We start from the raw sequence: 15,363 nt of genomic DNA on the forward strand, positions 1-15,363 counted from the left end.
AAAGTGGGTGGGTTTTAAATATCAAGTTAGATCTGATGATAACGATTCGCAAGATGGATGCCTTATGAACAAAGGGACGCGACCCTCAGGTCACCTTGACCAATTAGGGGCCAGCATCCCGATTTACGTCATCAGCAGCCAATCAATAACCTCCAATATTTTCAAAAACCATTAAGGTGTCTTGTTTCATAATATTGTAATATTAATGTTGCTAACTTATAATAACCCTCACCAATTAATAGCAGTTTAAATAAATAAAAAACTTGTTATGGTGTTATGAGCATAAATTAAGCTAATTGCTTAGCTGCCTTTTATGTCTCTCCACCCATAACAAGAATAACTCAAAGAAGAAATGTGAGTGAAATGGCCACCCAAAGGGTGACATTATATTTATTGTACTGATTAAGCCACCATGTGGCTTGTATCAAAAACTTAAGATTATACAAAGTGGTTGCAAGTATACCAAACATGGTAGCAACTACAATCAAAATATAACTAAAAACCTTAGCTAGCCTAAGTGGGGTTGCCAAAAAACGCCACAAAGAATTTCATGGAACACCTCTCATGACTATCTAGTATACACCACCACTCCAACCAGTAATGACCATATCTCTAGTATACATCACCACACCAACCTGTTATAACCATATCTCTAGTATACATCACCACACCAACCTGTAATGACCATATATCTAGTATATATTACAACACCAACCTGTAATGACCATATCTCTAGTGTACATCACCACACCGACCAGTAATGACCAAATCTCTAGTTTACATCACCACACCAACCAGTAATAACCATGTATCTAGTACACAACACCCCTCAAACCAGTAATGACCATATCTCTAGTATACATCATCGTACCAACTTGGAATGAACATATCTCTAGTATACATCACCACACCAACCAGTAATGACCATATATCTAGTACACAACACCACACCAACTTGTAATGACCATATCTCTTGTATTTATCATCGTACCAACTTGTAATGAACATACAGTTGTGGGACCGCACAACGCACCACAAATGGCGTTCGCACACCGTGCATACATCGTTCACACACCGTCCGCACATCGTCCACACATGGTGAGCACAACTGTGCGATTTAGCAATCGTTCGCCCCGTTGTGCGCATCTCTACGCACGATTTGGTATCATTTGTAGATCAAAATTACGGAATGACAAAAATACGGAAGGCTTGTATGCGATAATTTACACTGTGTATATCTCTGTAATTTCTCATCACAATAATCAAAATTATACAATTTCACAAATGCATACGCGTGTTACACAGTATTACAGCGACCGTTAGGCTGTCAAGAATGGGTTTGGCTCCGAGGTAACAGAACAGGTAAATAACAATTTGATGAGTGTCCGGATTTTTACCTGACCAGTGCCTGACACACAGAGCTGATATGCGATACCGTTTGAACGTAATAAATAGTGTTTGTTATATGCATTCGTTTGCCTATAGGTCCCCTTCACCTGGATTTTCACACCCCGGCCTTACCCGACGAGTTACGTAAATGCCCCAGGCGGGGAGGAAACTACGGTCCTGATGCATGTACAAAGTGGTTATGTTTACCTGTATACGGGATCGTGTTGTAATTTTACATGTCTCGTTTAAGTTTATTTAAAAACACAGAAAACACAATTTTTAAATGTAAGAATGTATAGACAGAAAGATAAGTTTATTGATGTTGCTAGAATATAGAAACATACGTAAACATCAAGTTTATATGTTTAAACACGAAACCGTATAAATTGTTCAGGCATTCCTCAATTTACACCAACCACGATTGTTATCGCACAACGTCTGTCCATCGTGCGCACAGATGTGCGCAAGCAATGATCGTCCATCTTTTTGTCGTTCGCCAATCGTGCACACACCGTTCACACACCGTGCACACATCGTGCGCACACCGCACATCGTGTAACGTTGTGCGATCCCACAACTGTATCTCTAGTATACATCACCGCACCAACCAGTAATGACCATATATCTAGTACACAACACCACACCAACCTGTAATGACCTGGCCCCGTTCTCACAAAGTTTCCTTAACTTTGAGGATTTCCTTAAGTCTAGGATTTCCCTCAAATTTGAGGATTTCCTCAAATACGGTTCTCACAAAACATTTGGGGAAATGTTCTTCCTTATCTTTAAGGATTTCCTCAAATATACTTGAGGAAGACTCAAGGTTCCCTCAACTATTTCCTCAAGTCATTCAAGATGGCGAATATCCACAAAATGATAAGATTAAGAAGAAGAATTAGACGCCGCCGTCGTATTTTTAAGCGCATACTTGACCCGATCGGCGACCGGGACGTGTACCAGCGGTTCCGGTTTCAACTTGAAACCATCAATTTTATTGTCGGCCTAGTGACTCCAAACATCCAACTAGCAACCAGTCGGAGCTTGGCTGTATCCCCCTTTTTGCAGGTGCTGGCTGCCGTAAGGGTTTTCGCCACTGGGTGTCAGAGGCATTGTGTCAACGGGCCAGAAGATTTATACGATTCCCTGTGGGTCAGGCGGCGTCCGTTGGCAAGAGGGCCTTTTACGATTTGGCTGATAAGTGTCTTATTACCAATTGAAGATTTGCTAAAGAAAGATAACTCTTTTTGAATTCGTACAACAAATAACCAAAACATTTAGTACCTAATCAAATGGACAATCTGGGCTATTAATGGTTCATTATGGATTTAAATTGTGTCATATACACATGTTATACAACACTTTTAATTATTTAGGGGTATACATATTAGTTTGGCCTTGGAAACAGGGTTTGAAGTTTCTTTTTAAATGGAAAAGACGTAATTTTTGTGTTGCGCACAATTACAACAACTGGCTTTATATATCAATAAATTGCACCATGGGTACCTTACAAGTATGAATAAGTTTGAATAAACTAAAACTAAATACTTATTGAGCAAGAGTTATGATTTCTTTTTATTGATGTTTGTCGCATCAAGTTCTGCTATATCATTTTTCAATAAATGCATTAAAGTGGAAAATTGTATTTATAAATATATACATGTACACACACTAAACAATTTTTCTACAACTACTGAGTTTTCACAATTACACTTATATGTACATTTGTACCAAAATAAACAGCCTTCTCCTTCCTTTACAGCCATTCCTTTCCTACCATTATAATGTTTATTATTTTTAACTTTTTGAACAGTGTTACTCTACCAGTATTACCATTTGTATAAATACAAGCAAATGTTTGAATAACTTTGACATAAACTCTAATCTTTTAAGTAAAATCAACACACATTACTTAAAATGAATTAACTTAATGTCGACATGAGAGGAGAAACTACTACAAAATTTAAAATCAACTGTTCTCTGAAAAAGTTACTATATTGTAGTATTAAGTAAATGTATGAATACCGTTTACTCAGAGTAACAAGAGAATCATTGGACCTTAATGTTCATCTGGTGGGAAAAGGCATATAATTTAGACTTGGTATTTGTTTGTTTATAATTAGAAGATTTTTAAAATTTTGTTTAAATTTCCTCTTTCAGTCCAATAGCAGAGCGCACTGAGGTCAAACTCAACCATATGAACAATTAGTTGTATGCCCTTGTAAGGATTCCTACTACCAAGTTTGGTAGACATTGGTTTTGTGATTGTTCAAATTTAAGTGGAAAGCTTAAAAAGTTAACAGGAGAAACTATGTCAGACACAAGGGTAATGTCTAAACTATACATGCAAGTGTACAAAATAAAATAGCAAAATACACAATTACCTATAGCTATGATATGTGTAAAACTATTACTTTGCAGGTTTTCCTCAAGTTGGTGGGTGCATTGATGGTACGTTTATACCAATCCAGGGACCATGTGAGAATGAAGAAGATTTTGTGAATAGAAAAGGGTTCCACTCTTTAAACATACAGGTAAATTGGTTATGACAAAAATAAACAAATCTGATCATATGTACACTATACCTGAGCACACAAGACTATTATGTTTTAGATATGTCAATTATGAATTGGTACAGTATTTTCAATTTGAAATAATTATAATTTATTTTGAAAGGATCCAACAAAAATCAGGCTGAGAGTTTCTTTGTGACTTAAAGCTGTTTTTGAAAATGATCAGTATTATAATTTAAGAAAATATTTTCTTAGACAGAAAGTCTTGGTGTATAAACATCATAATTATTGAGTTCATAACAGACCATAATTTAACTTTTAGCACAATTTCAACAATTGTCTTTCTAGCTTAAGACAGCAAATCACAAGTTGAGACAAAAAGCTCTGCAAATTAAATCTGAAGTACACAGAATCATATAATATTAGTTCAACTCTTTTGTAGATGACAGGTGATGCCCACTTTGTGTGGCAAAATAGCCTGGAAGCGTGCATGACGCAAGAATGTTTCGGGATAGCCACTTGCGTACTAATTTTGAGAATGGTAAGGTTTCAACAATAAAATAATTTGAAGACAAACACTATAAACACAAACCATTACATATCAAATCCCTCTGTTATGTTTAACACATCTCAGGGATTTTCCTAGACTGTTTTTGGGTCCTGTTAATGCAAAAATAATATAAAATTCAAATGCCAACCAAAAAAACTCCCAATTACGTCCATGGTGATATCAAAAAGAAAAAAACAAGGGGAAAGAAAAAGAAAATTGCAGTTGTAAATTGAAACAAGTGGAGTGTAACACATTATTTTAAATTCTTTTCCAAATCATATTTTTCCCAATTTGGGGCTTTTAAAGCAAAAGTCCCTATCTGTCTGACCCTGGACCTAGTTGAATAAGAATAGGAAAATCCCTGATTCTGCATCCCCTCTCACCAATAATGCCTCCTACCAAGTTTGGTTAAAATTTTCAAATAAGGATTTGTACACCTGAGGCAAATCATGTTCCCAGTGGACATGCACAGCTAGAGGGAATAATAATTATGTTTGATCAATACTTCAAGATTTTATAAGTAATGCTAAGGTACATGAAAATGTACAACATAGTGCTTATCATTTGTACTAAATGTCATGAACATGTTTTAAATATTTTAAGAGTAATGCTACAGACAAGCATGTGTGACAGACTTAGTAAGTTTTCTGTTAAAGGGGGGATAACTATGGGTATAGTTAACCAAGAGTTGTGGTTCTTGTGCATTACACACCATCACATAGTGCTTATCATTTGTACACAATGTCATGAAAATATATCATACAATTTCAGACCTTTTCTCTTGACAAAAGGTGGAGAAAGTGACAACTTTATGCTACATGTCAAAAAAAGATTATGTTACTGTTATTAATTGTCACAATGTACATTGTTTCTCATTGACAGTCCATAGATTAATTCATCAAATGCATTTTAAGTTGTAATATGAATATATATTTATGTTAAATCACATGAATTCCATATCACAAAGCTATTCTAATTCAGTTCTTATTTTGTGGAAAACCTCTGCTTATATATATTACAGGAACTTTTAATGGGTTTCTGCTAGGAGATTCAGCATATCTCTGTTCAAATTACCTGATGACTCCATACAACACACCTGACACAAGGAGCAAGCAGAAATTCAACAATGCTTTATGCCGAACACGTGTAACAATAGAACAGACCTTTGGCATTTTAAAGCGTCGATTTTCCTGTTTGCATACTGGTTTAAGGGTACAGCCACAGAAGGCTGCTACAATTGTCTTTCGTGCGTAGTTTAACACAACATTGGGATAGAGAGGGGGGATATAATCAATGCAGACATAGATAATATTGGAGTTGAGGAAGGTGAACAGTTAAGGGGACAGGGCATAAATACAGGGGAGGCAATTAGGGAGTTAATTAGAACCAGATATTTTCCTTAAGTTTTATATACAAGGGATGCAATAAGGGAGTTAATTAGAATAAGATATTTTCCTTAAACATTATATACAGGGGATGCAATAAGGGAGTTAATTAAAACCAGATAGTTTCCTTAATTATTTTATTACTAAAAGATACAATATTTGAATTAATTTTACTTTTTATATTGAATATGTGAACATTGCATCTGTTAATAGCAAACAAACTATAATTCTAAATGCAATCCAATTCAATATCTTCTGTGGCTGATTAAGTCTTGATCCTATTTCTTTTTGTTTTATCAAATATTTCAACATATAAATACCAAAATGTTAAAGTTCAAACTATTTGAGGGAGAGGTTCACAAGAACTCCTTTTAGACTGATGAAGGAATTTTAATGAAACTTGGTAGGATATTACATTATATGATGTAGATGTGCATATTAGCTTCAGATTTTTTTTAACAATGTTTTGGGGAAAACAGTGAAAATGTAGATAATTATATAAGATTCACCAAATATTTAGGATTCACTAATGTTGAACAATGTTTACAGTAACAAGTTTTGTGTATTTTCTTTTGGTTTAACTGTTATTAGCATACAAATGTATAGGATTCAAAAGTTTGTCTCGGTATGTAGTTTTATATTATTAGATTATTCAATAAAGTTTTAGAAACAAAAACTTACCAATAAACATGTAACACCCCAAAAACTTATTCACTAGATGGTATCCTGGACATGGAATCCTAGTTAACATTTGCAAATTAGACAAAACTTTAAATAATAAAGTGAAATTTATAACTTATTTTGAGAATATTTGGTTTTTGCTAATAACATATTTTTCCTCAGCTCAAAAAGATCAACTTCATGCTCCTTTTGGAGCTGAATCATGCCACATTCTAGATCAATTTTTCTTATTTCTGCTAAATCCCTACGTTTTTCAGTAATCAGCACATCTTCCTCGAGATCAGGTTTCTTCCCCCTCTTTTTAGTAATTTTATGTGGTACTGGCGGTGATTCTTCCACCTCATTGGATGTCTGTGCTGGTACAGGTACAGGTTCAGGTGTAGGTACAGGTGCATATTGTAGATGTATAGGAATGTCATAAATGTTGACATTTCCCTCAGTTAACAACTGATTTAAACCTGCAAAAAAGAAAATTGATGTCATATATTAACAACAATTAATCGATTAAAGATAAATATGTTTAATCTTATTCTGATTGATACGATTTAATCACTAATTTACTTCTTAGTTTAATAGCAGCATGTTGGCTCAGTAGGTAGAGCGTTTGCTTTGTGCTGGTAGACTGGTGCTGAAATCCCAGTTGCAGGTTCGATTCCTTGCAGTTAGATGCGTCAAACCCCAAATGCAAAAAGGACCTGCATGATATTAATAAAAGTATTGAATGAAATATTGTAATACCTTCCATTTATGATTAAATATATTTTTTTATGGTCAAAATGTTTTACACTGATTGCACTTACGGATCGAAACGCCCAAAAGGGCCTATCAGGGCTTGGTTAAAGAAAATTATTTTGTATTAATTTAATTACTCCAACTTTAAATATTCATATTTGACAAACCTTCTGTGTCATAGGCCATAGGGAGGCCACATTAAATTGGCCTTCCTGACATCTGCTCTATTAACAATATCTGAGAAGCTGATGGCGATGCTGGTCTTGGGCCACCCCCAGTTTTAGGCTTCTTTATTCATCATATTGTTATTTTGCTTTAATAAAACAAATCTTAATTAATACACATGGATTCATGCATTATCCAAAAGACAATGTGTAAATTTATATAATGAAGTTAACTTATACTTTCATGTATGTGTAATTCATTTTTTTAATCTAATACATTAAATCTATGTTAAAACAGTAGATTATATCATATTTATATATAAAGGTTTTAATTTTAAGCATTTATACAATAATGCATACATATTGCAAGTGGTTTAAATATACCTCGTGTCTTTACGTTGTCATATTGCTTCTTCAGCTGATCTAATGACCTTGGAATATCAGCTTGTCTGAAAAATGAGAGTACAAATGTAATCCAAGGTTAAATTGAAGTAACAAAATATAAGATTGAGAGTGCAGGTTGTTTATTTGCATGCATATTACTTTCTATATGTAAATACTACCTTTTTTTTTATTTATTTTTTATTGAGGATTTCTATCAAAATATTTGAGCTTTAAATCATCTTTCTTGCTGTAAAAAGTACTTTTTATAAAAAGTAATATATTGTGATCAGTCAATAATCATGGTAGTGGTTGTTACTGATTTCATTTCAACAAATTTTATTGACAGATTTTATAGTCAAATCGATTGAATAACAGGCAAGCCTATATAAATTCTTTCCATGAGTGGCTCAAAATTTGATCATATATACAATATAGTTACAACAATAATGATTAATTAATTTAAGGATACTTTGAATGAAAAATTATAAAGAGTAATATTAATTAAAGGTTAAGGGGAGATAACTCCAACATGACAAACACAAAGGGGATAAACTCATCATAGGACATCAAAATAACAATACACAAACAACTCACAATCATACATCCAACACACATACAATTATTTTCTTATAAAATAGTCACAGTCAGTATATCATATCTACAGTAAGAGTAGACTTTGACCAAAAGTCCATGTGCATTGATGTGCACAGGTCATTGCTACTAATACAGTTTATGAGTAAAAAGTACAAATTTAAATAATGTGACAGAAAGGCAATATAATATTATGAACAAGATATAACAAACCTACTCAACTGTAATCTCATTTATCATGATGCATCAAAACGTTTATACTTTGTTATTCCATTAACAATTCTAACTAGATAATACATCATGGCTTTCTAAGACATATACAAATTAAAACGCCTAGTTTTTCCAATAAAAATCTGAATATGACTTAGCATCTGTCTGTTTATATTCAGATCACATGTAGGACAACCTTGAAAAAATATATTTAAATCCATATGGTTACGATTACTAATATTATTCAAAGAAGTAAACAAAGTATTTCGTTGTTCGATATACAGTGGACAATTGAAGAAATAATGAGAGGCTGTTTCATATTCAAAAGAGCAAGCACAAGATGGACTGTCTATTAAATGGTCACGATATAAATCAGAATTTAAATTACTACAGGAATTTCTTAATTGGCAAAGAATAATATTTACCATTCTTTCACCGTCGTTTTTTAAAAACTGAAGTTACTTCTCTGTCCTTAACTTTATCTTTATTTTGTAATTTTTTAAACAGAGCAAGAGATGGAGAATTCAACATATCAGTATCCATAGTGTTGACATCGCGCACATAAAGGGGAAAAACTGTCAAAATAGTTATAAGTACTACACATAGGTGGGTTAAAGAGTCTGGTTTGTCAAAGAGAGTAGGGATTGCTATTATGATTGTTAATAAAAGGATTTGTGACATTTTGCAAGTATTGAGATGAGAGTCCATGCATTATCTCATACATCATTGTTTGTTTATGTTTATACCTTCTTGCAGACAGTGTTTCCCAACCAAGTTCATTATAGAGTTTATTGTGTGATGTTCCTGAACGAGGACCAGTTATAATCCTAGCTACTTCTAGTTGTACAGATTCAAGTAATTCAATAGATTGTAAGGTGCAATTATCCCATACAATGTCGGCATACTCCAAAATTGGTCCAATAAATGCAATATATATTTTAATTAATGATTTACGACCTACCTTAAATTTGATATACCGATGTTACTGATTCTTTATGATCATATTCTGTTGATTCTGTCTCTTGTTGTATTGACCTTTCATTCCTTTCTTTCAATTTATTCTATAGTTGTTCATTTTTTCATCAAGAATAGTCAGCCCAATATTCAGTGCACGCACAAATTCTATAAGCATCTATTGTTTTCTCTTACTCGTATCATTTTTTTTATATTGGTTCAATATTTTCATCATGTTTATATGATTAAACCTAGACTCAATGGGATATTGAATTCTCCTTCTTCAATTTTGCAATCTGATTAAAATCACATGTTTGTTTGTGATTTTCTGTGCAATGAATGAAACAATTTATATCCATGAAAGTTTGTACTTTTACTGAATACAGTAGGGTAGGGTTTAATCTGTTACAAAGTGAGTTGTATTTAATGAAAGTTTCGATAACAAACTTGACCATCTTAGAACCCTTTATATTTTGTATAACCGGCCGAAGTCCGAACTAGACCGGCCGGGACGATCGTCAACTTTTTAAGTCCATAATTTTATCATAAAATCATGAAACAGGAAAATGTTTTTTGTTATATAAGCCAAAAGAAATCCACAAAACATTAATTTTGATAATAAATGTTTTTATTTTTTTCAATTCAGCTTCAAAATGTGCCCGTCAGTACAATTATAGATTTGTACGTGCGCCCGTGAAATACCCAATCTCCAGACTGGAACGAAATGATTGGTCAATTTGCCAGTCGAGAGATTAAAAAAAGAAATTGGCATCAAATACCTTTGCGCACGGTCTCATCTTACACGACTCGATGTTGGTTTTGTTTTAATCTTATTCACAGGGGGGGGGGAAAGAAAACAACGATAGACAACATGACCTAAAGTCAGTTGATTGGCTTACTAGCGAAGGTGCGATAGTGAAAAAGTCGAACGGGACTCTAGACTAACCATGTAATAAAATAAACATGGAAGACAATACAAAAATGGGAAGTACTTTGGCATTAAACTTGGAGACAATCTCCTTCCACGCATCGGCTTTCACCTGTGCCTCCCGAAGGGGACCCTTGTATTTCCTAAATAGAACCGATTCATGTGGCTGCATTTCAGAGATAAGCAGCACTCTGTCTTTCTCTGTCCAATTCGGACACCGGGGTTTCTTGGCCGCTTCCATATTTATGAATTTATCAAAGAAGACGACTTTGACAAAAAAGGGGAAAAAGTATGTGTTTGTTTACAATATTCTTGTTTATTGATTTCCAATCAAAAAAGAGTTCACAGCTGGCCGCTTATACCAACGGACATCTTTTCCTCAGCTGAGGATTTCCTCAAGTTCGATCGTGAGAGCCAACTTAAGGAAAATCTTAGCTAATGAATACTTCTTCCTCAACTCATTCCTCAAACTTGAGGAATCCTCAAAGTTAAGGAACCTTTGTGAGAACGGGGCCATATATCTAGTACACAACACCACACCAACATGTACTGACAATATCTCTAGTATACATCACCACACCAACCTGTAATGGCAATATCTCTAGTATACATCACCGCACCAAATTGTAATGACCATATCGCTAGTATACATCATCGTACCAACTTGTAATGAACATATCTCTAGTATACATCACCACACCAACCAGTAATGACCATATATCTAGTACACAACAGCACTTCAACCAGTAATGACCATGTATCTAGTACACAACAGCACACCAACCTGTAATGCCCATATCTCTAGTGTACAACACCACACCAATCAGTAATTACCATTTATCTAGTATACATCACCAGACCAACCAGTAATGCATATCGCTAGTATACATACATGTACATGTAACCACACCAACCAGAAATGACTATGTATTCTGTACACAACAGCACACCAACCAGTGAGTGGCTACCATATATCTTATATACAACACCATTTTAACTAATGAACTATAACAATATATCTAGTAAACAACGCCACACCAACCAATGATTAATACATATAAATGAAACATTCAGTGCTTAATCATATGATTATTGTTTGTTACAGTTAATAATGTGACACAAATTGAGTAAATCTTTCCGGATTATAACCCTCTATATATTTAATTTTTGTCTTCACAGCGTCCTCCTTCAGGATCGAACAACACGAGTAACCAGACCAACTGTAAAGTGTGTCTGGGTCTTGGAGAGGTCCGTTACAATGCACTATTTTCAGTAATGAGATGGACGTAAGTGTTTGTAATGCTTTTACTGTGTTTACCTCACTTAAAAGTATCAAAGCGTTACCGTAATGGATAACAGGAGTTATTTTTAGCGTTAGGAATGCATTAAAATGATCGTATATAAAGAGTTGTGAGGTAGGAACTTAACACAGTAGTATAACGTTTTGTTTACTACATTTAAGTATGCTATCAAAACTTAAGCGAAGCAACAAAACAGTTTTTAATAATAAATATATAAATTCACGTAAGTAATGATAGTTTAACAAACCACAATAATTCACAAAATATTATGAATATCATAAGGACTAAAATATTATGAGTATCATAAAAACAATCCTTTATGTAACTATTGAAGATATCTTCCATTATTAGGTCAGCCGTCTTTATTCTGCCTTCAGGCTTCATAATTGATAGAATTGGTAACAGCCGTAAGTATATCACGTGTTTTGTTAATAGTTTTATTCGGTTTTACGTTATAAAGTATATGAGATTGTTTCCTGAAGTGACAGATTGGCCTCGGAAACCAAATATATTTACTTCACTAAATGCGTATTAACTTACACGTCTTTGTTATTTCCAATTAAGAATATGGAAATATATTTTAGTAATTTGGATTAAATACTTCATATTTATGAAACGGAATTTCGTATTGATTGTAATCCTTATTTTCAGATGTAATTTTACTTACCGTCGTCTCCTTCTTCGCAGTGATTCTGTGACAATTTCCGTCCCATAGAGCAATGACCTACGACTGAGCACGTCATAAATATTGATGTTATTTTACTGAAATGACACATTACTGCCGGCCGTTAGCATGTTCATCAGATACGATATTATTAGTCCAGTTCAAAATGTTTGATATCTCTTTGCCCATTGGACACATTTATTTTTCATTATGAATAGACGGTGTTTGGAGTATATCTGTATATACGTGCAGCCACTGTCAAAGCTTCAGCCATGGGGAATTGCTAAATATAACCGTGTCTTTACAATGAATTCTGAAGATATTTTAGCAATTAACTTAACATATAACTATCATGACTAGACATGACGTTTCAGTTTCGTACAGTTAATGCCAAGGACAAACAAAAGGAGCAAACATAAGACAATGGCAAAGAATTGAGAGTTCGAACAATACTTCCTGGAAAGTATTTGTCGTGGGATATCCAATGATATTCTTTGCTTCGCTGTGCTTGATTATTCTAGGTTCTGCGATTCTCCTGAGCCTAACGACGTTGCTTGGGTCAGTCCTTTTCGCAATTGGAGCGATGCCACATGGCCCGACTACTCTACCGATGTACCTATTGATGGTTGCTGGGCGGGGCATTCTGGCCATTGGGGATGGGCCACTTAAAGGTAGATGTTTATACCCAGTGTGCGAAAAATATATATTTGAATGTTTTGATAAACTAAAATAACCATGAAAGGCACTTTTACAGCAGTATGTAGTTTGATCAATTAAAAGTTTGAAACGAATACCTTGACACAGTGACACAGACCATAACGCATTAAAACTATTTTGGCTCATGTCTCTTGTAATAATGTTATAACGCAGTATTCGACATCAAATACCCCATTTAAGACATATGCAATTCTGTTTTCAAATGCATGCAACCCTTTCTTTAGTACTTCAGGTCAAAGTGGTTGCCTATTGCTTCCCAGGAGCAACTGTTGTACCCATGGCGTTTTGTACAGTCGGACTTGTGGGGAAAAGTTTAAGCTATTTTGTAACACCTAACATTGCGGCAACAGCAGTTGGGTTTCGTGTCTCTGTATGGTTAGGTAGGTACTAAAAGAACTTAATTATACAATTGATCAATCGTCATGACTAGATCTTCTACAGGTAAAGATATGCCATAGTTTGTGCATGCCATTATCCCAGCGAAAATATTTGATTTTATATATACCCTTAAAGATTCCCACCATGGTTGACATTGGTTGGGCCCTCATGATATATATAAGTAATTTTAAGAAGGTATACGTGATATGATGCGATAATTGAAGGTCACACGAGAGAAGACATTAGGTAATTCATAATGTGGTGCAGCAACGCTCACATTCCAGAAGCATCTGCTTGTTTACTTTCGAAATTGCTGTGGTTTGTGTTGTCATATTTCATGGAAGCACGTTGTTGACATTTATTTTCATATAGGAGCAGTTGCCTCTGGATTCAGTTGTATGTGTGCAGTTTGTCTCGTCTTACTTCTTCAAAAGCAGAAACCCTTGGAAGCAGATGATTATGAAAAAAGCAAAACTCCAGTGAGTTGCATTTCAAACACAATCGTTTGACGCAATTCTATAATAAAGAAAAAAACTGAAGGTTTTCTTGTTTAAGTAATTGAAGTATCCAAGATAAAAATCTTCCATTTTGTGTTTTAGACACTTAAAGACATAAATGGCCTGCCGACGAATTTTTGGCTGATTATATGGACGATGGGGTTTATCCAAGGCGCTTGGATCTGTGAGCAAGCCAATTTACCGTAAGAATATTGCTATCCGTATTTTCCCTAAATTGATTTTCTCCTTCAATTTTTGTAAAACTATAATATTAAACAATCATCGGTATATTTCGATGTTTAAGCAGAGCAGAGCTACCGTCATAGAGTTTTATTCTATTGTTGTAGAGACTTTTTAGAGTTACGGTATGGCTTGACAGTAACAGAGGCAGGCTACATTACCGGCGTTCCTTCTCTCATCATTTTGTCAACTCCTGTCGTTGCTATATTACTGGTAAGTGTTTCTAGATTCAGCTTTATACCTGTTCCCAATAAACCAAGATGCAACAAAGATGCACAAAACGACCATGTTCTACCGTTGCTTCAATATTTGACTTTGAACACTATGAATGATATCTGTATTATCATGTTGGTAGAATTCTATTTCATACATGTACATGCAAACAATAGAATAGATAGCTATACTGATTGTGAAATTCAGAACAGTAAATACATACATTTGTTTTATAGAGGTACATTGACTGTCATGGAGTCGTTCTCACAGCAGCCATAATATGGATGACGTCTGCTTTTGTTTTATTGGGATTCTGTCCGGCCATCCACCCCCTTATCCTCGCCATAGCATATGGAATAGGTTCAACGACATATTCGGTAAGTTTGTATATCGGTGTTTGGTGTAGGTGGAGTGTAAAAACTAGGGATGGTTTTCTGTCCTGTTACTGAGTATATTAAGAATAATGCATGGCTCTGTTGAATGTTTTAGATAATAGCATGGCAGCTCCTTGTCGTTATCAGTCCCGCCGCCTTTGTTGGGACTATCGGATGTATTTTTTATTTAGTGAGACACCTAACAGCAGCGTTCAGCTTACTTGCCGCTGGATATATACTGCAGAAACCTGAACAGTACGTATTATTAACGTTATCAGATTGAATCTGTCCGTATAGTAAAGACACATGTTCGTGATTTATCAACAACATGACAAAAAGTGTCTTCAAATTCTAAATTATTGACAGATGTCATAAGGGAGAAGAGGAACTAATATTTTGGATTTTTGGATTGAGTCTCTGTTTAAATTAGTTGTTCTTTCGGTGTAGTGAAACTAGCTGCACGATCAGCGTTTGATCACATATGTCGCACTGTTTTACAAT

General features: G+C 34.5%; 2 protein-coding genes across 2 annotated transcripts in view; both read left to right on the forward strand.

Moving 5' to 3' along the window:
* Window positions 1-5,703, forward strand: part of LOC110448918 (putative nuclease HARBI1) — a 52,443-nt gene extending 46,740 nt beyond the window's left edge. Inside the window, exons 3-5 of the mRNA XM_021495429.1 lie at window positions 3,808-3,920; window positions 4,377-4,440; window positions 5,471-5,703. Coding sequence (XP_021351104.1) covers window positions 3,808-3,920; window positions 4,377-4,440; window positions 5,471-5,703 — 410 coding nt within the window. The remainder of the gene's footprint in view (window positions 1-3,807; window positions 3,921-4,376; window positions 4,441-5,470) is intronic.
* A 7,323-nt stretch (window positions 5,704-13,026) lies between these two features.
* On the forward strand, window positions 13,027-15,145 carry LOC110448919. The gene is made up of 7 exons (XM_021495430.1): window positions 13,027-13,114; window positions 13,385-13,540; window positions 13,911-14,017; window positions 14,138-14,238; window positions 14,383-14,488; window positions 14,725-14,865; window positions 14,978-15,145. The coding sequence occupies exons 1-7, from the start codon at window positions 13,027-13,029 to the stop codon at window positions 15,143-15,145; spliced, it is 867 nt and encodes a 288-aa protein (XP_021351105.1).
* The last annotated feature ends 218 nt before the right edge of the window (window positions 15,146-15,363 follow it).

The sequence above is a fragment of the Mizuhopecten yessoensis genome, unplaced genomic scaffold, assembly GCF_002113885.1.
Source record: "Mizuhopecten yessoensis strain PY_sf001 unplaced genomic scaffold, ASM211388v2 scaffold4373_2, whole genome shotgun sequence".
In the NCBI taxonomy this organism is placed as follows: Eukaryota; Metazoa; Mollusca; class Bivalvia; order Pectinida; family Pectinidae; genus Mizuhopecten; species Mizuhopecten yessoensis.